This window comes from Rhyacophila brunnea, unplaced genomic scaffold, assembly GCF_057557595.1.
Source record: "Rhyacophila brunnea isolate RB1 unplaced genomic scaffold, BYU_Rbru_1.0 scaffold_213, whole genome shotgun sequence".
Taxonomy (NCBI): Eukaryota; Metazoa; Arthropoda; class Insecta; order Trichoptera; family Rhyacophilidae; genus Rhyacophila; species Rhyacophila brunnea.
Genome location: NW_028232875.1, coordinates 79,613 through 104,421, shown reverse-complemented (window position 1 = coordinate 104,421; position 24,809 = coordinate 79,613). Strand labels below are relative to the sequence as shown.

The 24,809-nt window shown below is 45.7% G+C and overlaps 9 protein-coding genes across 9 annotated transcripts; 5 read left to right on the top strand and 4 right to left on the bottom strand.

Moving 5' to 3' along the window:
• The first annotated feature begins 6,699 nt into the window (after nt 1-6,699).
• Nucleotides 6,700-7,074, top strand: LOC147070554 (histone H2B-like). Its single transcript, XM_085949290.1, has one exon. It carries the CDS (start codon nt 6,700-6,702, stop codon nt 7,072-7,074), a length of 375 nt encoding a protein of 124 aa, XP_085805416.1.
• A 4,825-nt stretch (nt 7,075-11,899) lies between these two features.
• On the bottom strand, nt 11,900-12,211 carry LOC147070553 (histone H4). Its single transcript, XM_085949289.1, has one exon. It carries the CDS (start codon nt 12,209-12,211, stop codon nt 11,900-11,902), a length of 312 nt encoding a protein of 103 aa, XP_085805415.1.
• Nucleotides 12,212-12,707: 496 nt separating this feature from the next.
• LOC147070552 (histone H3) lies at nt 12,708-13,118 on the top strand. The gene has a single exon (XM_085949288.1). The coding sequence runs from the start codon at nt 12,708-12,710 to the stop codon at nt 13,116-13,118; it is 411 nt and encodes a 136-aa protein (XP_085805414.1).
• Nucleotides 13,119-13,936: 818 nt separating this feature from the next.
• LOC147070551 (histone H2A) lies at nt 13,937-14,311 on the bottom strand. The gene has a single exon (XM_085949287.1). It carries the CDS (start codon nt 14,309-14,311, stop codon nt 13,937-13,939), a length of 375 nt encoding a protein of 124 aa, XP_085805413.1.
• Nucleotides 14,312-14,555: 244 nt separating this feature from the next.
• On the top strand, nt 14,556-15,021 carry LOC147070550 (histone H2B-like). Its single transcript, XM_085949310.1, has one exon. The coding sequence runs from the start codon at nt 14,624-14,626 to the stop codon at nt 14,996-14,998; it is 375 nt and encodes a 124-aa protein (XP_085805436.1). The 5' UTR covers nt 14,556-14,623; the 3' UTR covers nt 14,999-15,021.
• Nucleotides 15,022-19,823: 4,802 nt separating this feature from the next.
• On the bottom strand, nt 19,824-20,135 carry LOC147070549 (histone H4). The gene has a single exon (XM_085949286.1). The coding sequence runs from the start codon at nt 20,133-20,135 to the stop codon at nt 19,824-19,826; it is 312 nt and encodes a 103-aa protein (XP_085805412.1).
• Nucleotides 20,136-20,631: 496 nt separating this feature from the next.
• Nucleotides 20,632-21,042, top strand: LOC147070548 (histone H3). Its single transcript, XM_085949285.1, has one exon. It carries the CDS (start codon nt 20,632-20,634, stop codon nt 21,040-21,042), a length of 411 nt encoding a protein of 136 aa, XP_085805411.1.
• An 818-nt stretch (nt 21,043-21,860) lies between these two features.
• LOC147070547 (histone H2A) lies at nt 21,861-22,235 on the bottom strand. Its single transcript, XM_085949284.1, has one exon. The coding sequence runs from the start codon at nt 22,233-22,235 to the stop codon at nt 21,861-21,863; it is 375 nt and encodes a 124-aa protein (XP_085805410.1).
• A 244-nt stretch (nt 22,236-22,479) lies between these two features.
• LOC147070546 (histone H2B-like) lies at nt 22,480-22,945 on the top strand. Its single transcript, XM_085949309.1, has one exon. It carries the CDS (start codon nt 22,548-22,550, stop codon nt 22,920-22,922), a length of 375 nt encoding a protein of 124 aa, XP_085805435.1. The 5' UTR covers nt 22,480-22,547; the 3' UTR covers nt 22,923-22,945.
• Nucleotides 22,946-24,809: the final 1,864 nt, after the last annotated feature.

The following is a 24,809-nucleotide window of genomic DNA, read 5'->3' as shown; positions in this document are numbered from 1 at the left end:
TCCACCGCCCAGTGAAGTGCTTGGCCGCGGGCCACCGCTTTCGTGTTCTCCAAAGTGCTGTGTTTCGTGTGTACCCGTGGAGTGCAACGCTGTCAGTTCCGTGCAGTTCTGTGTTTTTGTCGTGTGCGATCCGAGCATATCTTCATCTCACCAGAGTTGTCGCTATCCCGGATTGCATAAATCGACGGCGGCCCCGTTCAGCTCGGTCCAGCCAGCGCAAGTGCCCCAGGGAGACCACCGGACCACCGCGCCTCAGGAGACGAGGCTGCAGCTAAGCAATCCTTCACACTGTTTATTCTATTTAATTAAATTTCACGCTCGCCCATACCAATCTTACTATAAATTCATCAGCTCACATAGAAAATTAAATACCTACTAACGTTAAAAATTTTTACAAAACTGCAAAAAGCACAGAGGCTTCACCTACCTGCTCGTATAACAATAGATCCGCTCGGTCCGTCTGACCCTTTTACGCCGCGTACCTTTTTACCTCAGCTCGCCGGCGAGACCCTTTCACAGCCCCTTTTCTCAGCCCCTAAAACTAGTACTTAAAAACTTCCACCTTACCTACCAACCACCCATCCAACCCTCCCCCCCTACCTACCCAGACCCCCCCACCCACCGTGCAACAGCATTGCGCAATTTTTTCAAATTTATTCTCGCGCCCTTTTTAATAAAAATAAATTACTTTCTACATATTGCACAAATTTGATTGCGCAATACTAACCCTCCCCCCCTACCTACCGCGCACTTATATTGCGCAACTTCTCTCTACTCTTCTAAACTTTTTAAATTTAATTTTCGCGCCCTTTTAGTACTAATTATTTACTAACTATTGCACAAACTTAGATTGCGCAATACTAACCCTCCCCCCCTACCTACTTCGACCCCCCTACCTACCGTACATTAACTTTGCGCAATAACCTCAAACTCATTTTCGCGCCGCACAATTACAACTTACAAACATTGCACAAATCTGAATTGCGCAATTTTCAATTTTCACTCTTCAATTTTTTATCCTTCTAATTTCTAATTTCTATCGTTTAATTTTTGAATCTTTGTCTTTTACTTTTCCTCAAAAATTTTTTTTTTTAACCACTTACTAACAATCTTACTTTCCATAAACATTGCACAAACTCGGATTGCGCAATTTACTAATTTTGAATTTTTTAAATTTAAATCTTTTTTCTATTTTTTATTTTTATTTTTTTTTCTTTTTAATTAGTTTTTAAATTCTAATTTCCTTTAATTTTAACTTTATACTTTTTTCTTCCCAATTTCTATCTATCTATACAATGGCACCATCAAATAAAAATAAAAAAACCCCCCTAAACAAGGACTCATTCCTCCAACTATTCAGAACGCTAATGACCGCCCTCGCGAACATGAAACCGGACGAGGTACCGACCGAGTGCCAGTTTCTATATCAAGCGATGTCAAACTCAACCGATCTAAACACTAACCCCAATTCGCCCACAGGTACCCCAACGACAGGACGGCAAACGAGGAGCACTTCCCGCAATAAACAACCCGCCCCCCCCCAGCTCCCCGACTCCCAAGCAACCATCACCCCGGACGAAGTCCACTACTTAGACTCCGACGAAGAAGACAGCCTTAACAACTCCTCCAGCTCCTCACTCTCCACCCTCACGAAAGAGATCACGAAAGAAATCTCCAATAATATAACCCTCAAACCTCCCAATGGTCTGGAGACAATTGCAGAGGAAAACACAACCACCCCGCTCAACCACTCCACCCCTATAGCTCCCAGTAAAAAAGCGCGCAAAAGAATGGAGCACAACGAGAGCAGGAGAAACGCCTCGAGCTCCTCAACCAGCTCACCCAAGGCTCCCACAAACCCCGCCACCGTTCCACCTCCTACACCAACTCAAACTCCCATACCGGACTCTCCACCAGGATTCTCTAGCACCAGCTCCAGCTCCAGATCGCAGCCGAACACGCCCCCTCCTAACCCTCCCCCGACAACCACCAACAAATCAATCAAGATCCCGCCCATTGTCATTCATGACAAAGCAGTTTACAGGAGATTCCAACAGGACCTGTTCCGGTCAGGAATACCCATAGGAGACGCCGTAGACACCCGAGAAGGCATAAAAATCACCTTCCCAACCATTGAGGCATACCGATACGCCCAAAACAAACTCCAAAACGATAAGACTGCATATAACTCTTACCAAATGCAATCCGACAAACCATACAAAATCGTCCTCAGAGGACTCGACCCAATCTACACCGAGCAGGAGATTCTAGACGAACTCCTCCTGCTCAACTACCCAGTCCAAAAAGTTCACAGAATGAACAAAGGACAAAACAGGACCCCCATGCCCCTAGTCCTCCTGGACGTCGAGAAGTCAGAGAGAGGAAAGGAAGTCTACAACCTGACCTCGTTATGGCAACTCCGCATCCAGGCGGAACCCCTCAGGAGGAAAGCAGCCGCTGGGCAGTGTCACAACTGCCAAGGCTTCCACCATTCGGCAATGCACTGCCATGCCCCTCCGAAATGTGTCAAATGTGCAGGAAGCCACAAAACTGACACCTGCTCTCACACCCGAGAAATGGGCCCGGCCACTTGCGCCAATTGCCATGGCTCGCACCCCGCTAATTTCAAGGGCTGCCCTAGACGCCCAGGCAACCAAGGTTTCCCCAGACGCCAGCCCCCGCAGCCTCTGATGAGCCTGCCGGCCCAACGTCCGAACGCCTGGTCCGCAAGAGCGGCCTCCCAGCGTAACAACGCCCCCCAATCTCAGGTCCCACCCACAACTACCACCACATTCATCACCCTCCCGCAGGAGCATCCCCAGATTCAGCACCTTCTTCAGCTGTCTCAGAGGATAAAGTCCATATCGGAGGATGTCCAATCCACACTTCAGACCATCTGCCCAACCCTCTATGGCCGGTAAAATAAAACCGACATCACTACAGACCGCGATATGGAACACCCGTGGATCACTCCTCAACGACAAACACGAAGTCCGACACTTCCTGCGCGAGCACGACATTGACATACTTCTTGTCAATGAAACATGGCTCAAACCCTCACATCGTATTAACATACCAAATTATACTATACATAGAACCGACAGACTCACTAAAGGTGGCGGAACAGCCATCATCGTAAAATCACATATCGAGCACTGTTCAACACACTCTCAGCCAACCGCGCGCGTCACACGTCCGGCTATAGAATCCACCTCGATATTAGTAACCACTAAGAATTACGGCTTAGTTAAATTCATAGCTATCTACTGTCCTCCGACACAGAAACCCACCAGGTCAGATTTTGATAAATTATTGGACACCAACAATACTCCCACAGTCATAGCCGGAGACTTCAACGCCAAGCATTCCGCTTGGAACAATCGTAGGTCAAACGCACGTGGAGTATTGCTATACGATTTCATTCAATCTAGCCAATCAGTGATAGTCGCACCTCTGTCGCCCACAAACTTTCCAACCAGAGGCTTGCCTAGTATTCTCGACTTTGCCATCATCCGTAATACTAATTACATCCCCATCATTCGTACGGTAGATGAACTCAACTCCGATCATAAACCGGTCCTAATGTACCTCGGGGATGCATTAGACCCATTAACTACGACACCAGACTCCCAAAGATATAAAGTATCCTGGGAAGACTTTGCCATTCACCTGGAGGAACACCACACGATTCCATTAGATCTCTCTTCAACACCTAAAATAGACGCCGCAATAGTGGAACTGACAGCCTCTATAAACGAGGCGATCAAATCCGCTTCAACTTTGATCAGTCAGACTGATACCCACAGAATGGATATGCCTAAATCCACCAGACTTAAAATCACGGCGAGAAACCGCGCCAGGAAAATCTCCCAAATCTTGGGGGACCAGCCCTCTTTCCTCAAGTTTAAAAAACTAAGGAAAGAGGTTCGCAAACTAAACGCCACACACGCTAGTGAGACCTGGAACTCCAAACTCACAGAGTTACTTAAGGGCAGTGACCCCTTCTGGAAACTCTCTAAAGCCTTGAGGATAAAGAAATGTCCTATCACTCCCCTGAAAGCCCATAATAAAATGGTCTACACGACTGGAGAAAAACTCGAGGTATTTGCGGACAGCCTCCAAAATCAATTTAGACCCAACGATATAGACACATCTAAAAGGTCCACCAGACGACACCTAAAATCAATTGAAGACAGGGCCAGCGCAATCATACACGATAGAATAGATCCTCCACCACCTCCGATCATTCCAACCTCCACTCAGGAAGTTGAATATTTAATCACACGACTTAAAAATCGTTCAGCGCCAGGCAACGACGGAGTGAGCAACCTCTCCCTCAAGAATTTACCAGAGAAAGGCGTTCTTGCCTTAACAGGGATCTTAAATGCCTGTCTAGAGCTGCAATACTTTCCAGATGCCTGGAAACTTGCAGACATCATCCTCCTGCCAAAACCGGGCAAGGATCACACTCTCCCCGAAAGTCACCGGCCAATCAGCCTCCTCCCTACGATGAGCAAACTCTTAGAAAGACTCATAAATGCCAGACTTCAAATCATTATCCATGAGAAGAAACTCATACCAGACGTCCAGCACGGGTTCAGAGCCAGTCACGCCACGAACCATCAACTGCTGCGCGTAACAGAATACATAACAGACGGTTTCAATCACCATAAATCTACAGTTGGCTTGTTCCTAGATATTGCTAAGGCCTTCGATAAAGTATGGATCGAAGGCCTCATAGTTAAACTCTCAGAGGCCGAAATCGAACAGCCAATTATTCAAATCCTACACTCGTTCATCACCGATAGACACTTCGCAGTCAAACTGTTCGGAGAAAGATCCTCAATCAGACCCGCAAGCGCCGGAGTCCCACAAGGCTCCGTTCTCGCTCCGTCTCTGTATAACCTCTATACAAGAGACATTCCGATCCCATCAGACACCCCACTAGCTTCATGCATAATAGCACAATATGCAGACGATACAGCGATCCTCTCCCGATCGATGCACAGGGATAGAGCTACTCTATTGGTCCAAAGGTCGGCCGACCAGGTCTCCGCCTGGTGCGACAAGTGGCGCATAAAAATAAACGCAGACAAAAGTAAAGCCATTTGCTTCGAGCGCAACTTCAAAAAACGTAAAAGTAAGCGCAAACATTCAGACCTGAAAATGCATAAAACTAAAATCCCTTGGTCCAATACGGTCAAATATCTTGGTCTTACGCTAGACACAGCACTCAATTTTTCCAAACACATTAGCGATAAAAGACGCCAAGCCGACATAGTCTTAGCAAAGCTCAAACCCATGATAGGACATAGGAGCAAACTTGCCTATCGCAGCAAGCTGCTATTATACACAGCTATCGTTCGCCCTCTCATGACCTACGCGTGCCCCGTCTGGGCATTTGCCGGCTTAAAATTCATCAACAGACTACAAATCGTACAGAACAAAACTCTCAGAGCAATCACCAACGCCCCCTGGTTCGTCAGGAACTCCACACTCCACAGCGATCTTAACTTGGAAACCCTCCAAACCCACATCCTCAAGCTCACGAAGCAATTCTACAGCTCCATCAACAACCATCCCAACACGACAATCAAAGACTTACTACAATATGATATACACGATCACCACCAATTCGACCGGCCAAGGAGGGTACTCCTTCAGATACCCCCCTCCCCCAAATAATACTCTGTATTACTACTATTTTCTATTCTTCTTGTATTTTTCTCTTATGATTACAGATCCCTTGCCACTCAACCTAGACCGATCAACACCCAGGACGTCCCGATGACCCAGGAGGGTACTTCTATTAATTCCCCCCTCCCCTAATAAAATATCCTCTTTCCTCACATAAATTCTCTCTTTGTTTATTCTTTACTTCTTGTACTTCTCCATGATTACAGATCCAATGCCAATCAACCTAGACCGACCACCACCCAAGACGGCCGGATGACCCAGGAGGATATTTCCAATAAATCCCCCCTCCCCTAAATAAATATCCTTTTTCCTTCACTCTTACCAATCTACTATTTTTGTATCTTTTTTTCTCCCTACAGATTAAAACCACAGCGGAGGGGTTTTTGGCCGGTTGTGGGCTTGCTCACCTCCGGAGTTTTTCCCCCCTCTGCGGCTCAAATTTTGATGAGCAAACGGGCTAGACCCGCAGTAACACACGATAAAGATGCGATTATGAATGCTGATCTTATTTGGCCTTCTCTCAGTCTTCAAGGGAGCACTCACCTGGTGCAGAAGAAGACGTCCCCGGCTCTGGATTCGGATTAGACGAACGCCAGACCCCATGACTGAACGCTGGACTCTGCAAAGCTGGACAGAAGCGAGATGTGGGGTGGGGAGTTGTTGGAGGCCTGTGAGGGCGGCGGTCATTGTTGTTGTTTGCTCGGAAGAAACACTTTTTAAATATACTTACTAGAGATTCCTTCACCCAGATCCCAAACCTGGTCTCGGTCGGTCGCGAAACCGCCGAAACCAGGTCCTCTCACACCAATCATGCTTCACTCCAGATAGATACTACATATAAAGGGGATAGACGCTAAAAACCGTCTAGGTGGCCCAAATGTATAAGCATATATCCTAAGTAAGTAAGTGCGCGGGCATTCTCATTCGAGCCACCGCCGCCGATTGACACCGCGCACCTACCTAATCTATCTATCGTTATCGTAATACCCGTCGCCGATCATCATGCCGCCCAAGACTAGCGGAAAGGCCGCCAAGAAATCCGGCAAAGCCCAGAAGAACATCTCCAAGGGAGACAAGAAGAAGACAAAGAGGAGGAGGAAGGAGAGTTACGCAATCTACATCTACAAGGTGCTCAAGCAGGTGCACCCCGACACCGGAATCTCCAGTAAGGCGATGAGCATCATGAACAGCTTCGTCAACGACATCTTCGAGAGGATCGCCGCCGAAGCGTCGCGCCTCGCCCACTACAACAAGCGCTCCACCATCACCAGCAGGGAGATCCAGACCGCCGTCAGGCTCCTTCTGCCCGGAGAGCTCGCCAAGCACGCCGTCAGCGAAGGAACAAAGGCAGTCACCAAATACACCAGCTCCAAGTGAAGTCCATGAAGAAAGAATTATAAGCAAAGGCCCTTTTAAGGGCCGCCAATATTTTCAAATCGAATTGATCGAATCGCATGTTTCGCTATCAATATTTATGCCAGGCAGGAAAAATAAATCGACTGACCGCCCACCTATTGTAATAATAATACGAATATTTGTTACAATAATTATCTTGCATCTACGCTTATAATTATTATATCACTATCCAACACACCGTATTATTATAAACTAGACTAGATAACTAACTGAGCCCGCCACGAAGGATGATATGATATGATAGGAAAATAATAAGAATCGATGTATCTGTGAATAATTTTATTATTATTCAGTAATATACAACAATAAGTCATCATTATACTATTAATAATATTATCCATACATCTTAGGTGCATGGAATGCATGCGTGCGTGCGTGCATCTGAAAAAGAAAACATCACATTAGATTTAGGTACCTACATAACATGATATTACACATCTGTTTGTTATTTCATCGATCCTTCGATATGCGATACATAAATAATGCGAATCGGATAATTTTGCATCGTACGATAGATTTTATGTTACATACGTACATGACACACGGATTCGGGAATAGGGAATAGGGAATAGTTTATTCCGAATCCCCGATCGATATCTTAGAGTGATCTTCCTTCCAATGTCTTTATATTTGATTTCATATAGGTAGGTACTTGATAGTAACAAATAATGACATTTTTGTTGTCGGTTGTTATTGATGATTTCGGTTGCTATGGTTTTCTACTCTCATATTTCTGTCGTATGTATGCTTCGCATCGGTCATATTAAACGCACCCATAATATTATATCATATTATCATATTTAATTAATTAACTAACTATTTATTTACGATATTTCGCTTCACACTATCCATCCATCCATCCATCCATCTATCTATCTATCTATCGCGGGAGGGAGGGAGGCGCAGTGAGCGAGCGAGCGACCGATCGCGCCGTACCTATCGCAATCTATCGTTAGGTAACTAATTATTCGAATTGAACATTCTATTCTCGTGTCGTGCTTCCTTCTTCACCGTCGTGCACCGTGATACCGTGCACCATCGTCCGTCTGCTCGCCTGCTGCAGAACTTCGTGAACACCGCCGACTGCATCGAGCACCGCGGGGCCGCCGCCGTCGTCTTCGCCCGATACAGTAATGTTTGTATGCCGCGATCGTCTTGTGCTAACTCCGGCCGACTCGGGGGCGGATCGCGACGCCCGCGGGGGCGCCAGGGGCCCGCGGCCGATTGCAAACGCGAGAAGGTATATCGACGCGCCGGACGAAGGCTCGATCGTCGGAATCTGATAATTTTTAACGAATCTACGGCCATTTTCCCGACACGTTATGTGCGCGCGCGGACACAATTCCAATTTGAAACGCATCCCGCGAGCCCGAGGACAGACTCGCGACCATTCGCCCGCTTTGAAACGACAGACAGATCGGTGGGCGGCGCAACCGCCCACCCCTGAACCCCCTCGCTAGGGCGGCGGCTGCGAAAAATTGAAAAATATCGAGAGATCGAAGCAAAAATGCCGGTGCAATTCGTGACTAAAATCGCCGATCTAGACGAACGTCATCTCTGAGAGCGGCGTTCGCACATCGGTACTGCGGCACCCGTCTCGCTCTCGCCGTATACAATCCGCGAGCCGTTCGAGTCGTTTCACTCTAGCGCATCGTACAGATAGATAGCAAGCAGAATATACGCCGCGATATAATATAATATAATTTAATATTATATTTCATTCTATTATTCAATCAATCGAATAACGCAAAGATGGCAGATACAGCAGCACCCGTCACCGCTTCGCCGGTGCCCTCTACCCCCGCGAAGAAATCGGCAGCAGGCAAAGCCGCGAAGAAGCCCAAGGTCAAGCCGACGCATCCCAAGACCTCTGAGATGGTCAACAGCGCCATCAAAGAGCTGAAAGAGCGCGCCGGATCCTCCCTGCAGGCGATCAAAAAATACATCTCGGCCAACTACAAGGTGGACGCCGACAAGCTGGCGCCATTCATCAAGAAATACCTGAAGGGTGCCGTCGAATCCGGCGCCCTAGTGCAGACCAAAGGCAAGGGGGCCTCCGGTTCGTTCAAACTGGAAGCCGGCAAGGCCAAATCTGCGGGCGGCTCCGCCTCTGGCAAGAAGCCCGCCGCGAAGAAATCGCGCCCTGCCTCATCCAAGGAGAAGAAGGGCGCCGCGGCCGGCGGAGGCAAGTCTTCGGCCGCAGCCGCAAAGAAGAAGCCCGCGACCGCCATGAGAAAGTCGTCGGCTCCTCTCGAAACCGCGGCCAGATCGGCCGCAGCCGCCAAGAAAGCCGCCTCCCCCAAGAAGGCCGCCCCCGCCGCCAAGAAGGCCGCCAAGCCCAAGACCCCCACCAAGGCGAAGAAGTCAGCCAAGCCGCCCACCAAGAAGCCGAAGGCGCCTAAGCCCAAGAAGGCCGCTGCGAAGAAGCCCGCCGCGAAGAAAGCCGCTGCGAAGAAGTAAGAAGCCGCGATCGAATCTAATCTAATCATCACGATGACGATGATGCGACGACGGCAGCCCGGGAAGGGGGGTATCTCGGGTGGATGACGACGACGACAGTAGACGAGATGAATGAGGATAGAGATGGAGATGAATAATACGCGCTCGCTCGCATTTTATTGAAACAAAAGCCCTTTTCAGGGCTACCAACACAATTCAGGTGTCGACTGATATCGAACACGTAGATACGTCGTTATTTCTTTATTCAATTCGTATAGGTACTCCATACGTAAATTGCATAATATTATTACACTGTCTTATGTCAAGACGAATACTCACTCACCTAGCTAAAATTTAAAATTAACACTAAATTCATTTTTTTTTTTTTTTGTTGATTTGGTTAGGTTTGATTTGACTGAGTTAGGTTTGATTTGATTAAGTTAGGTTTGATGTGATCAGGTTAGGTTTGATTTGATCAGGTTAGGTTAGGTTTGATTTGATTTGATTAGGTTAGGTTTAATTTGATTAAGTTAGGTTTGATTTGATTAGGTTAGGTTTGATTTGACTGAGTTAGGTTTGATTTGATTAAGTTAGGTTTGATGTGATCAGGTTAGGTTTGATTTGATCAGGTTAGGTTTGATTTGATTAGGTTAGGTTTGATTTGATTGAGTTAGGTTTGATTTGGTTAGGTTAGGTTAGGTTTGATTTCATTAGGTTAGGTTTGATTTGATTAGGTTAAGTTTGATTTGCTTAGGTTAGATTTGATATCATTAGGTTAGGTTTGATTTGGTTAGGTTAGGTTTGATTTGATTAGGTTAGGTTTGATTTGGTTAGGTTAGGTTTGATTAGATTAGGTTAGGTTTGATTTGGTTAGGTTAGGTTTGATTTGGTTAGGTTAGGTTAGGTTTACCTAACCTAACCAAATCAAACCTAACCTAATAACCTAACCTAACCAAATCGAACCTAACCTAATCAAATCAAACCTAACCTAACCTAACCTAACCAAATCAAACCTAACTTAATCAAATCAAACCTAACCCAATCAAATCAAACCTAACCTGATCAAATCAAACCTAACCTAATCAAATCAAACCTAACTTAATCAAATCAAACCTAACCTAACCTAATCAAATCAAATCAAACCTAACCTAATCAAACCTAACCTAACCTAACCAAATCAAACCTAACTTAATCAAATCAAACCTAACCCAATCAAATCAAACCTAACCTGATCAAATCAAACCTAACATAATCAAATCAAACCAAACCCAATCAAACCTAACCAAATCAAACCTGACCTAATCAAATCAAACCTAACCTAACCAAATCAAACCTAACCTAATCAAATCAAACCTAACCTAACCAAATCAAACCTAACCTAATGATATCAAATCTAACCTAAGCAAATCAAACCTAACCTAATCAAATCAAACCAAACCTAACCTAATGATATCAAATCTAACCTAAGCAAATCAAACCTAACCTAATCAAATCAAATCAAACCTAACCTAATGATATCAAATCTAACCTAAGCAAATCAAACCTAACCTAATCAAATCAAACCTAACCTAATCAAATCAAACCTAACTTAATCAAATCAAACCTAACCTAAGCAAATCAAACCTAACCTAATCAAATCAAACCAAACCTAACCTAATGATATCAAATCTAACCTAAGCAAATCAAACCTAACCTAATGATATCAAATCTAACCTAAGCAAATCAAACCTAACCTAATCAAATCAAACCTAACCTAATCAAATCAAACCTAACTTAATCAAATCAAACCTAACCTAAGCAAATCAAATCTAACCTAAGCAAATCAAACCTAACCTAATCAAATCAAATCAAACCTAACCTAACCAAATCAAACCTAACCTAATGATATCAAATCTAACCTAACCTAAGCAAATCAAACCTAACCTAAGCAAATCAAACCTAACCTAATCAAATCAAACCTAACCTAATGAAATCAAACCTAACCTAACCAAATCTAACCTAACTTAATCAAATCAAATCTAACCTGTCAAAATCAAACCTAACCTAAGCAAATCAAACATATTTTCAGTTCAGAAACGTATAAAATAAATTGTATTTCACCTCCACCCTTCTATGCACACACCACTGCATGCATTATTACTGCGATACTATACGAATGCAAACGGATCGAACGAAATAGACATGGTGGCCCTGAAAAGGGCCGTTTGTATGCGAGTAGATAGATATATTCACATAATAATAGTTAAGCGGGCATAGCATTAAAACCAACCCACTCATCCATCATTATATTGTAGTAGTCAGTCTGTATTGTATCAAGACGAGATGGTATCGTATCGTATTGGCCAGCTTAGCCGCCGAAACCGTACAGGGTGCGACCCTGTCTCTTCAGGGCGTACACGACGTCCATGGCGGTGACGGTCTTCCTCTTCGCGTGCTCCGTGTAGGTGACGGCGTCCCTGATGACGTTCTCGAGGAACACCTTCAGGACTCCTCGGGTCTCTTCGTAAATCAAGCCAGATATGCGCTTGACTCCGCCGCGACGTGCCAGACGACGGATCGCAGGCTTCGTGATGCCCTGGATGTTATCGCGAAGAACCTTCCTGTGACGCTTGGCGCCACCTTTTCCCAATCCCTTTCCTCCTTTACCGCGACCGGTCATCTTGTATGCGTGTCAAAAAGTGGATGATGTCAAAAATCGAAACGATGCGATGCGCTCACTGCGGCCGCCAGACGAATTATGAATCTTTTAATTTTCTGACGTCTCTTTTTATAGACGCGCGTATGCGACGTCTCGCTCCCTTCCTTGCGAATTCAAGGCGCGGGCGAGTGCGTCTCGCTCTGGCGCGCCGCGGCGCAACCACGCCCAGTGCTGCGCATTTCGCGCAAAGCGAGTGCGCAATAAAGATAACGGCTATTAATAATAATTGCGGAATAGAATAAAAAAGGATATTTTAAAAAAAAATGAACTTTCAGGCAATATTTCGACCTCAAAACGATACGCCGACGAAAGTGATCACCCCCCACTGTTCCGCCGAAGGCGACCGCGTCGACCAATCGCAGCGAGCGGATCTCTCTATATAAGTCACCGAGTAGGGTCGCGCGCGCACTCCTCGTTGAACGCTCGTTTCAGAACCTACTACTTTGAAGAAGAAGACATGGCTCGTACCAAGCAGACTGCCCGAAAATCCACCGGCGGAAAAGCTCCCCGCAAACAGCTCGCCACGAAGGCCGCGAGGAAAAGCGCGCCGGCCACAGGAGGCGTGAAGAAGCCCCATCGTTACAGGCCCGGTACGGTCGCTCTCCGTGAGATCCGTCGCTATCAGAAGAGCACTGAGCTCCTCATCCGCAAGCTGCCCTTCCAGCGACTGGTGCGCGAGATCGCTCAAGATTTCAAGACCGATCTGCGCTTCCAGAGCTCCGCCGTCATGGCGCTGCAGGAGGCCAGCGAGGCGTACCTCGTCGGTCTATTCGAGGACACGAACCTTTGCGCCATCCACGCCAAACGCGTCACCATCATGCCCAAGGATATCCAGCTGGCGAGACGAATCCGCGGCGAACGCGCTTAAAAATTAAAAAAAATAATAATATTGTTATCATACCCATCTATCTATCTATCACAAAAGGCCCTTTTCAGGGCCGCAAATTTTTTGACATTCGAATGTTTACGCATCCGTGAGCGATCGATCGGTCGTTATGTGCCTGTAATAATAGTAGTATATTATTATACTACCTACTTGGCTATCTATTTTCCAAGTAAGTATAATATAATATCATTCTGCGTGTTCCACTATTTTTGGATAAATAGTTTTGTAAGTAATTTTGCGTCTGTTGTAATTGATCAATTGAACAGTCGATTAAATAAAATATACTTACCACCTAATAATATAATATAATAACGCAACGCGTGTGAGGTGAGATTCATCAAATAATATCTACCCTCATAATATTAATTAAACAGCCTCTTATCATATCTTACATAGATGCTCCTCACCTATATAAATAGGTACATATATCACAATCATTATCCTACAAAACTATTTAAACTACTGAAACCGCCACTCTTAACAAACAAGAGATCGACGCATCTCTATCTCCTCATGAATTACTACGAAATTATATACCTACTTTTTATTTTAGATGTATTTTCAAATATTGAATTTGCAGAACATTTATTGTAACATGGACAGTACTCTCTGTATTGCGCTAATACCTATAATAATAACAATTTCAATAATGTCCTACTGTCGATGAATAATGAGACACAATAACGAGCTCGACACGGATACGCTACCACTCGAATTTGAATAAAAATGGCGGCCCTGAAAAGGGCCTTTTGTACGACGATAGATGGATTAATATGCATGTAATCTTTATATTTTTTTTTTTACGCCTTCTTCTCAGTCTTCTTGGGCAAGAGCACCGCCTGGATGTTGGGCAGCACTCCTCCCTGGGCGATGGTGACGCCGGAGAGCAGCTTGTTCAGCTCCTCGTCGTTGCGGATGGCGAGCTGCAAATGACGAGGGATAATCCTGGTCTTCTTGTTGTCGCGGGCCGCGTTTCCCGCCAACTCGAGTACTTCGGCGGCGAGGTATTCCATGACGGCGGCCAGGTACACCGGCGCACCGGCACCCACCCTCTCGGCGTAGTTTCCCTTGCGCAGGAGCCTGTGTATGCGACCGACGGGGAACTGGAGTCCAGCGCGATTCGAACGAGACTTTGCCTTTCCCTTGACTTTACCGCCTTTTCCGCGACCAGACATGGCGAGACGGGGTAGTGTTGAAAATTAACTGTGCGAAAGAAGCGTCGACCTGAATCGACGGACGGTCCTTTGTCAAGTTTGCTTGAAAACTTTTTTTTGCGTTATTTTAGAATCGCGCGCGGTGCGGCCGCAGCGGGAGACGTGCGGCTCATAACGCGACTTGCAAAGCCGCGCGCCGATCGCTCTACACAGTGACCTGAAAGAGCGAGTCTAAGTTTGCGCGGGCATTCTCATTCGAGCCACCGCCGCCGATTGACACCGCGCACCTACCTAATCTATCTATCGTTATCGTAATACCCGTCGCCGATCATCATGCCGCCCAAGACTAGCGGAAAGGCCGCCAAGAAATCCGGCAAAGCCCAGAAGAACATCTCCAAGGGAGACAAGAAGAAGACAAAGAGGAGGAGGAAGGAGAGTTACGCAATCTACATCTACAAGGTGCTCAAGCAGGTGCACCCCGACACCGGAATCTCCAGTAAGGCGATGAGCATCATGAACAGCTTCGTCAACGACATCTTCGAGAGGATCGCCGCCGAAGCGTCGCGCCTCGCCCACTACAACAAGCGCTCCACCATCACCAGCAGGGAGATCCAGACCGCCGTCAGGCTCCTTCTGCCCGGAGAGCTCGCCAAGCACGCCGTCAGCGAAGGAACAAAGGCAGTCACCAAATACACCAGCTCCAAGTGAAGTCCATGAAGAAAGAATTATAAGCAAAGGCCCTTTTAAGGGCCGCCAATATTTTCAAATCGAATTGATCGAATCGCATGTTTCGCTATCAATATTTATGCCAGGCAGGAAAAATAAATCGACTGACCGCCCACCTATTGTAATAATAATACGAATATTTGTTACAATAATTATCTTGCATCTACGCTTATAATTATTATATCACTATCCAACACACCGTATTATTATAAACTAGACTAGATAACTAACTGAGCCCGCCACGAAGGATGATATGATATGATAGGAAAATAATAAGAATCGATGTATCTGTGAATAATTTTATTATTATTCAGTAATATACAACAATAAGTCATCATTATACTATTAATAATATTATCCATACATCTTAGGTGCATGGAATGCATGCGTGCGTGCGTGCATCTGAAAAAGAAAACATCACATTAGATTTAGGTACCTACATAACATGATATTACACATCTGTTTGTTATTTCATCGATCCTTCGATATGCGATACATAAATAATGCGAATCGGATAATTTTGCATCGTACGATAGATTTTATGTTACATACGTACATGACACACGGATTCGGGAATAGGGAATAGGGAATAGTTTATTCCGAATCCCCGATCGATATCTTAGAGTGATCTTCCTTCCAATGTCTTTATATTTGATTTCATATAGGTAGGTACTTGATAGTAACAAATAATGACATTTTTGTTGTCGGTTGTTATTGATGATTTCGGTTGCTATGGTTTTCTACTCTCATATTTCTGTCGTATGTATGCTTCGCATCGGTCATATTAAACGCACCCATAATATTATATCATATTATCATATTTAATTAATTAACTAACTATTTATTTACGATATTTCGCTTCACACTATCCATCCATCCATCCATCCATCTATCTATCTATCTATCGCGGGAGGGAGGGAGGCGCAGTGAGCGAGCGAGCGACCGATCGCGCCGTACCTATCGCAATCTATCGTTAGGTAACTAATTATTCGAATTGAACATTCTATTCTCGTGTCGTGCTTCCTTCTTCACCGTCGTGCACCGTGATACCGTGCACCATCGTCCGTCTGCTCGCCTGCTGCAGAACTTCGTGAACACCGCCGACTGCATCGAGCACCGCGGGGCCGCCGCCGTCGTCTTCGCCCGATACAGTAATGTTTGTATGCCGCGATCGTCTTGTGCTAACTCCGGCCGACTCGGGGGCGGATCGCGACGCCCGCGGGGGCGCCAGGGGCCCGCGGCCGATTGCAAACGCGAGAAGGTATATCGACGCGCCGGACGAAGGCTCGATCGTCGGAATCTGATAATTTTTAACGAATCTACGGCCATTTTCCCGACACGTTATGTGCGCGCGCGGACACAATTCCAATTTGAAACGCATCCCGCGAGCCCGAGGACAGACTCGCGACCATTCGCCCGCTTTGAAACGACAGACAGATCGGTGGGCGGCGCAACCGCCCACCCCTGAACCCCCTCGCTAGGGCGGCGGCTGCGAAAAATTGAAAAATATCGAGAGATCGAAGCAAAAATGCCGGTGCAATTCGTGACTAAAATCGCCGATCTAGACGAACGTCATCTCTGAGAGCGGCGTTCGCACATCGGTACTGCGGCACCCGTCTCGCTCTCGCCGTATACAATCCGCGAGCCGTTCGAGTCGTTTCACTCTAGCGCATCGTACAGATAGATAGCAAGCAGAATATACGCCGCGATATAATATAATATAATTTAATATTATATTTCATTCTATTATTCAATCAATCGAATAACGCAAAGATGGCAGATACAGCAGCACCCGTCACCGCTTCGCCGGTGCCCTCTACCCCCGCGAAGAAATCGGCAGCAGGCAAAGCCGCGAAGAAGCCCAAGGTCAAGCCGACGCATCCCAAGACCTCTGAGATGGTCAACAGCGCCATCAAAGAGCTGAAAGAGCGCGCCGGATCCTCCCTGCAGGCGATCAAAAAATACATCTCGGCCAACTACAAGGTGGACGCCGACAAGCTGGCGCCATTCATCAAGAAATACCTGAAGGGTGCCGTCGAATCCGGCGCCCTAGTGCAGACCAAAGGCAAGGGGGCCTCCGGTTCGTTCAAACTGGAAGCCGGCAAGGCCAAATCTGCGGGCGGCTCCGCCTCTGGCAAGAAGCCCGCCGCGAAGAAATCGCGCCCTGCCTCATCCAAGGAGAAGAAGGGCGCCGCGGCCGGCGGAGGCAAGTCTTCGGCCGCAGCCGCAAAGAAGAAGCCCGCGACCGCCATGAGAAAGTCGTCGGCTCCTCTCGAAACCGCGGCCAGATCGGCCGCAGCCGCCAAGAAAGCCGCCTCCCCCAAGAAGGCCGCCCCCGCCGCCAAGAAGGCCGCCAAGCCCAAGACCCCCACCAAGGCGAAGAAGTCAGCCAAGCCGCCCACCAAGAAGCCGAAGGCGCCTAAGCCCAAGAAGGCCGCTGCGAAGAAGCCCGCCGCGAAGAAAGCCGCTGCGAAGAAGTAAGAAGCCGCGATCGAATCTAATCTAATCATCACGATGACGATGATGCGACGACGGCAGCCCGGGAAGGGGGGTATCTCGGGTGGATGACGACGACGACAGTAGACGAGATGAATGAGGATAGAGATGGAGATGAATAATACGCGCTCGCTCGCATTTTATTGAAACAAAAGCCCTTTTCAGGGCTACCAACACAATTCAGGTGTCGACTGATATCGAACACGTAGATACGTCGTTATTTCTTTATTCAATTCGTATAGGTACTCCATACGTAAATTGCATAATATTATTACACTGTCTTATGTCAAGACGAATACTCACTCACCTAGCTAAAATTTAAAATTAACACTAAATTCATTTTTTTTTTTTTTTGTTGATTTGGTTAGGTTTGATTTGACTGAGTTAGGTTTGATTTGATTAAGTTAGGTTTGATGTGATCAGGTTAGGTTTGATTTGATCAGGTTAGGTTAGGTTTGATTTGATTTGATTAGGTTAGGTTTAATTTGATTAAGTTAGGTTTGATTTGATTAGGTTAGGTTTGATTTGACTGAGTTAGGTTTGATTTGATTAAGTTAGGTTTGATGTGATCAGGTTAGGTTTGATTTGATCAGGTTAGGTTTGATTTGATTAGGTTAGGTTTGATTTGATTGAGTTAGGTTTGATTTGGTTAGGTTAGGTTAGGTTTGATTTCATTAGGTTAGGTTTGATTTGATTAGGTTAAGTTTGATTTGCTTAGGTTAGATTTGATATCATTAGGTTAGGTTTGATTTGGTTAGGTTAGGTTTGATTTGATTAGGTTAGGTTTGATTTGGTTAGGTTAGGTTTGATTAGATTAGGTTAGGTTTGATTTGGTTAGGTTAGGTTTGATTTGGTTAGGTTAGGTTAGGTTTACCTAACCTAACCAAATCAAACCTAACCTAATAACCTAACCTAACCAAATCGAACCTAACCTAATCAAATCAAACCTAACCTAACCTAACCTAACCAAATCAAACCTAACTTAATCAAATCAAACCTAACCCAATCAAATCAAACCTAACCTGATCAAATCAAACCTAACCTAATCAAATCAAACCTAACTTAATCAAATCAAACCTAACCTAACCTAATCAAATCAAATCAAACCTAACCTAATCAAACCTAACCTAACCTAACCAAATCAAACCTAACTTAATCAAATCAAACCTAACCCAATCAAATCAAACCTAACCTGATCAAATCAAACCTAACATAATCAAATCAAACCAAACCCAATCAAACCTAACCAAATCAAACCTGACCTAATCAAATCAAACCTAACCTAACCAAATCAAACCTAACCTAATCAAATCAAACCTAACCTAACCAAATCAAACCTAACCTAATGATATCAAATCTAACCTAAGCAAATCAAACCTAACCTAATCAAATCAAACCAAACCTAACCTAATGATATCAAATCTAACCTAAGCAAATCAAACCTAACCTAATCAAATCAAATCAAACCTAACCTAATGATATCAAATCTAACCTAAGCAAATCAAACCTAACCTAATCAAATCAAACCTAACCTAATCAAATCAAACCTAACTTAATCAAATCAAACCTAACCTAAGCAAATCAAACCTAACCTAATCAAATCAAACCAAACCTAACCTAATGATATCAAATCTAACCTAAGCAAATCAAACCTAACCTAATGATATCAAATCTAACCTAAGCAAATCAAACCTAACCTAATCAAATCAAACCTAACCTAATCAAATCAAACCTAACTTAATCAAATCAAACCTAACCTAAGCAAATCAAACCTAACCTAAGCAAATCAAACCTAACCTAATCAAATCAAATCAAACCTAACCTAACCAAATCAAACCTAACCTAATGATATCAAATCTAACCTAACCTAAGCAAATCAAACCTAACCTAAGCAAATCAAACCTAACCTAATCAAATCAAACCTAACCTAATGAAATCAAACCTAACCTAACCAAATCTAACCTAACTTAATCAAATCAAATCTAACCTGTCAAAATCAAACCTAACCTAAGCAAATCAAACATATTTTCAGTTCAGAAACGTATAAAATAAATTGTATTTCACCTCCACCCTTCTATGCACACACCACTGCATGCATTATTACTGCGATACTATACGAATGCAAACGGATCGAACGAAATAGACATGGTGGCCCTGAAAAGGGCCGTTTGTATGCGAGTAGATAGATATATTCACATAATAATAGTTAAGCGGGCATAGCATTAAAACCAACCCACTCATCCATCATTATATTGTAGTAGTCAGTCTGTATTGTATCAAGACGAGATGGTATCGTATCGTATTGGCCAGCTTAGCCGCCGAAACCGTACAGGGTGCGACCCTGTCTCTTCAGGGCGTACACGACGTCCATGGCGGTGACGGTCTTCCTCTTCGCGTGCTCCGTGTAGGTGACGGCGTCCCTGATGACGTTCTCGAGGAACACCTTCAGGACTCCTCGGGTCTCTTCGTAAATCAAGCCAGATATGCGCTTGACTCCGCCGCGACGTGCCAGACGACGGATCGCAGGCTTCGTGATGCCCTGGATGTTATCGCGAAGAACCTTCCTGTGACGCTTGGCGCCACCTTTTCCCAATCCCTTTCCTCCTTTACCGCGACCGGTCATCTTGTATGCGTGTCAAAAAGTGGATGATGTCAAAAATCGAAACGATGCGATGCGCTCACTGCGGCCGCCAGACGAATTATGAATCTTTTAATTTTCTGACGTCTCTTTTTATAGACGCGCGTATGCGACGTCTCGCTCCCTTCCTTGCGAATTCAAGGCGCGGGCGAGTGCGTCTCGCTCTGGCGCGCCGCGGCGCAACCACGCCCAGTGCTGCGCATTTCGCGCAAAGCGAGTGCGCAATAAAGATAACGGCTATTAATAATAATTGCGGAATAGAATAAAAAAGGATATTTTAAAAAAAAATGAACTTTCAGGCAATATTTCGACCTCAAAACGATACGCCGACGAAAGTGATCACCCCCCACTGTTCCGCCGAAGGCGACCGCGTCGACCAATCGCAGCGAGCGGATCTCTCTATATAAGTCACCGAGTAGGGTCGCGCGCGCACTCCTCGTTGAACGCTCGTTTCAGAACCTACTACTTTGAAGAAGAAGACATGGCTCGTACCAAGCAGACTGCCCGAAAATCCACCGGCGGAAAAGCTCCCCGCAAACAGCTCGCCACGAAGGCCGCGAGGAAAAGCGCGCCGGCCACAGGAGGCGTGAAGAAGCCCCATCGTTACAGGCCCGGTACGGTCGCTCTCCGTGAGATCCGTCGCTATCAGAAGAGCACTGAGCTCCTCATCCGCAAGCTGCCCTTCCAGCGACTGGTGCGCGAGATCGCTCAAGATTTCAAGACCGATCTGCGCTTCCAGAGCTCCGCCGTCATGGCGCTGCAGGAGGCCAGCGAGGCGTACCTCGTCGGTCTATTCGAGGACACGAACCTTTGCGCCATCCACGCCAAACGCGTCACCATCATGCCCAAGGATATCCAGCTGGCGAGACGAATCCGCGGCGAACGCGCTTAAAAATTAAAAAAAATAATAATATTGTTATCATACCCATCTATCTATCTATCACAAAAGGCCCTTTTCAGGGCCGCAAATTTTTTGACATTCGAATGTTTACGCATCCGTGAGCGATCGATCGGTCGTTATGTGCCTGTAATAATAGTAGTATATTATTATACTACCTACTTGGCTATCTATTTTCCAAGTAAGTATAATATAATATCATTCTGCGTGTTCCACTATTTTTGGATAAATAGTTTTGTAAGTAATTTTGCGTCTGTTGTAATTGATCAATTGAACAGTCGATTAAATAAAATATACTTACCACCTAATAATATAATATAATAACGCAACGCGTGTGAGGTGAGATTCATCAAATAATATCTACCCTCATAATATTAATTAAACAGCCTCTTATCATATCTTACATAGATGCTCCTCACCTATATAAATAGGTACATATATCACAATCATTATCCTACAAAACTATTTAAACTACTGAAACCGCCACTCTTAACAAACAAGAGATCGACGCATCTCTATCTCCTCATGAATTACTACGAAATTATATACCTACTTTTTATTTTAGATGTATTTTCAAATATTGAATTTGCAGAACATTTATTGTAACATGGACAGTACTCTCTGTATTGCGCTAATACCTATAATAATAACAATTTCAATAATGTCCTACTGTCGATGAATAATGAGACACAATAACGAGCTCGACACGGATACGCTACCACTCGAATTTGAATAAAAATGGCGGCCCTGAAAAGGGCCTTTTGTACGACGATAGATGGATTAATATGCATGTAATCTTTATATTTTTTTTTTTACGCCTTCTTCTCAGTCTTCTTGGGCAAGAGCACCGCCTGGATGTTGGGCAGCACTCCTCCCTGGGCGATGGTGACGCCGGAGAGCAGCTTGTTCAGCTCCTCGTCGTTGCGGATGGCGAGCTGCAAATGACGAGGGATAATCCTGGTCTTCTTGTTGTCGCGGGCCGCGTTTCCCGCCAACTCGAGTACTTCGGCGGCGAGGTATTCCATGACGGCGGCCAGGTACACCGGCGCACCGGCACCCACCCTCTCGGCGTAGTTTCCCTTGCGCAGGAGCCTGTGTATGCGACCGACGGGGAACTGGAGTCCAGCGCGATTCGAACGAGACTTTGCCTTTCCCTTGACTTTACCGCCTTTTCCGCGACCAGACATGGCGAGACGGGGTAGTGTTGAAAATTAACTGTGCGAAAGAAGCGTCGACCTGAATCGACGGACGGTCCTTTGTCAAGTTTGCTTGAAAACTTTTTTTTGCGTTATTTTAGAATCGCGCGCGGTGCGGCCGCAGCGGGAGACGTGCGGCTCATAACGCGACTTGCAAAGCCGCGCGCCGATCGCTCTACACAGTGACCTGAAAGAGCGAGTCTAAGTTTGCGCGGGCATTCTCATTCGAGCCACCGCCGCCGATTGACACCGCGCACCTACCTAATCTATCTATCGTTATCGTAATACCCGTCGCCGATCATCATGCCGCCCAAGACTAGCGGAAAGGCCGCCAAGAAATCCGGCAAAGCCCAGAAGAACATCTCCAAGGGAGACAAGAAGAAGACAAAGAGGAGGAGGAAGGAGAGTTACGCAATCTACATCTACAAGGTGCTCAAGCAGGTGCACCCCGACACCGGAATCTCCAGTAAGGCGATGAGCATCATGAACAGCTTCGTCAACGACATCTTCGAGAGGATCGCCGCCGAAGCGTCGCGCCTCGCCCACTACAACAAGCGCTCCACCATCACCAGCAGGGAGATCCAGACCGCCGTCAGGCTCCTTCTGCCCGGAGAGCTCGCCAAGCACGCCGTCAGCGAAGGAACAAAGGCAGTCACCAAATACACCAGCTCCAAGTGAAGTCCATGAAGAAAGAATTATAAGCAAAGGCCCTTTTAAGGGCCGCCAATATTTTCAAATCGAATTGATCGAATCGCATGTTTCGCTATCAATATTTATGCCAGGCAGGAAAAATAAATCGACTGACCGCCCACCTATTGTAATAATAATACGAATATTTGTTACAATAATTATCTTGCATCTACGCTTATAATTATTATATCACTATCCAACACACCGTATTATTATAAACTAGACTAGATAACTAACTGAGCCCGCCACGAAGGATGATATGATATGATAGGAAAATAATAAGAATCGATGTATCTGTGAATAATTTTATTATTATTCAGTAATATACAACAATAAGTCATCATTATACTATTAATAATATTATCCATACATCTTAGGTGCATGGAATGCATGCGTGCGTGCGTGCATCTGAAAAAGAAAACATCACATTAGATTTAGGTACCTACATAACATGATATTACACATCTGTTTGTTATTTCATCGATCCTTCGATATGCGATACATAAATAATGCGAATCGGATAATTTTGCATCGTACGATAGATTTTATGTTACATACGTACATGACACACGGATTCGGGAATAGGGAATAGGGAATAGTTTATTCCGAATCCCCGATCGATATCTTAGAGTGATCTTCCTTCCAATGTCTTTATATTTGATTTCATATAGGTAGGTACTTGATAGTAACAAATAATGACATTTTTGTTGTCGGTTGTTATTGATGATTTCGGTTGCTATGGTTTTCTACTCTCATATTTCTGTCGTATGTATGCTTCGCATCGGTCATATTAAACGCACCCATAATATTATATCATATTATCATATTTAATTAATTAACTAACTATTTATTTACGATATTTCGCTTCACACTATCCATCCATCCATCCATCCATCTATCTATCTATCTATCGCGGGAGGGAGGGAGGCGCAGTGAGCGAGCGAGCGACCGATCGCGCCGTACCTATCGCAATCTATCGTTAGGTAACTAATTATTCGAATTGAACATTCTATTCTCGTGTCGTGCTTCCTTCTTCACCGTCGTGCACCGTGATACCGTGCACCATCGTCCGTCTGCTCGCCTGCTGCAGAACTTCGTGAACACCGCCGACTGCATCGAGCACCGCGGGGCCGCCGCCGTCGTCTTCGCCCGATACAGTAATGTTTGTATGCCGCGATCGTCTTGTGCTAACTCCGGCCGACTCGGGGGCGGATCGCGACGCCCGCGGGGGCGCCAGGGGCCCGCGGCCGATTGCAAACGCGAGAAGGTATATCGACGCGCCGGACGAAGGCTCGATCGTCGGAATCTGATAATTTTTAACGAATCTACGGCCATTTTCCCGACACGTTATGTGCGCGCGCGGACACAATTCCAATTTGAAACGCATCCCGCGAGCCCGAGGACAGACTCGCGACCATTCGCCCGCTTTGAAACGACAGACAGATCGGTGGGCGGCGCAACCGCCCACCCCTGAACCCCCTCGCTAGGGCGGCGGCTGCGAAAAATTGAAAAATATCGAGAGATCGAAGCAAAAATGCCGGTGCAATTCGTGACTAAAATCGCCGATCTAGACGAACGTCATCTCTGAGAGCGGCGTTCGCACATCGGTACTGCGGCACCCGTCTCGCTCTCGCCGTATACAATCCGCGAGCCGTTCGAGTCGTTTCACTCTAGCGCATCGTACAGATAGATAGCAAGCAGAATATACGCCGCGATATAATATAATATAATTTAATATTATATTTCATTCTATTATTCAATCAATCGAATAACGCAAAGATGGCAGATACAGCAGCACCCGTCACCGCTTCGCCGGTGCCCTCTACCCCCGCGAAGAAATCGGCAGCAGGCAAAGCCGCGAAGAAGCCCAAGGTC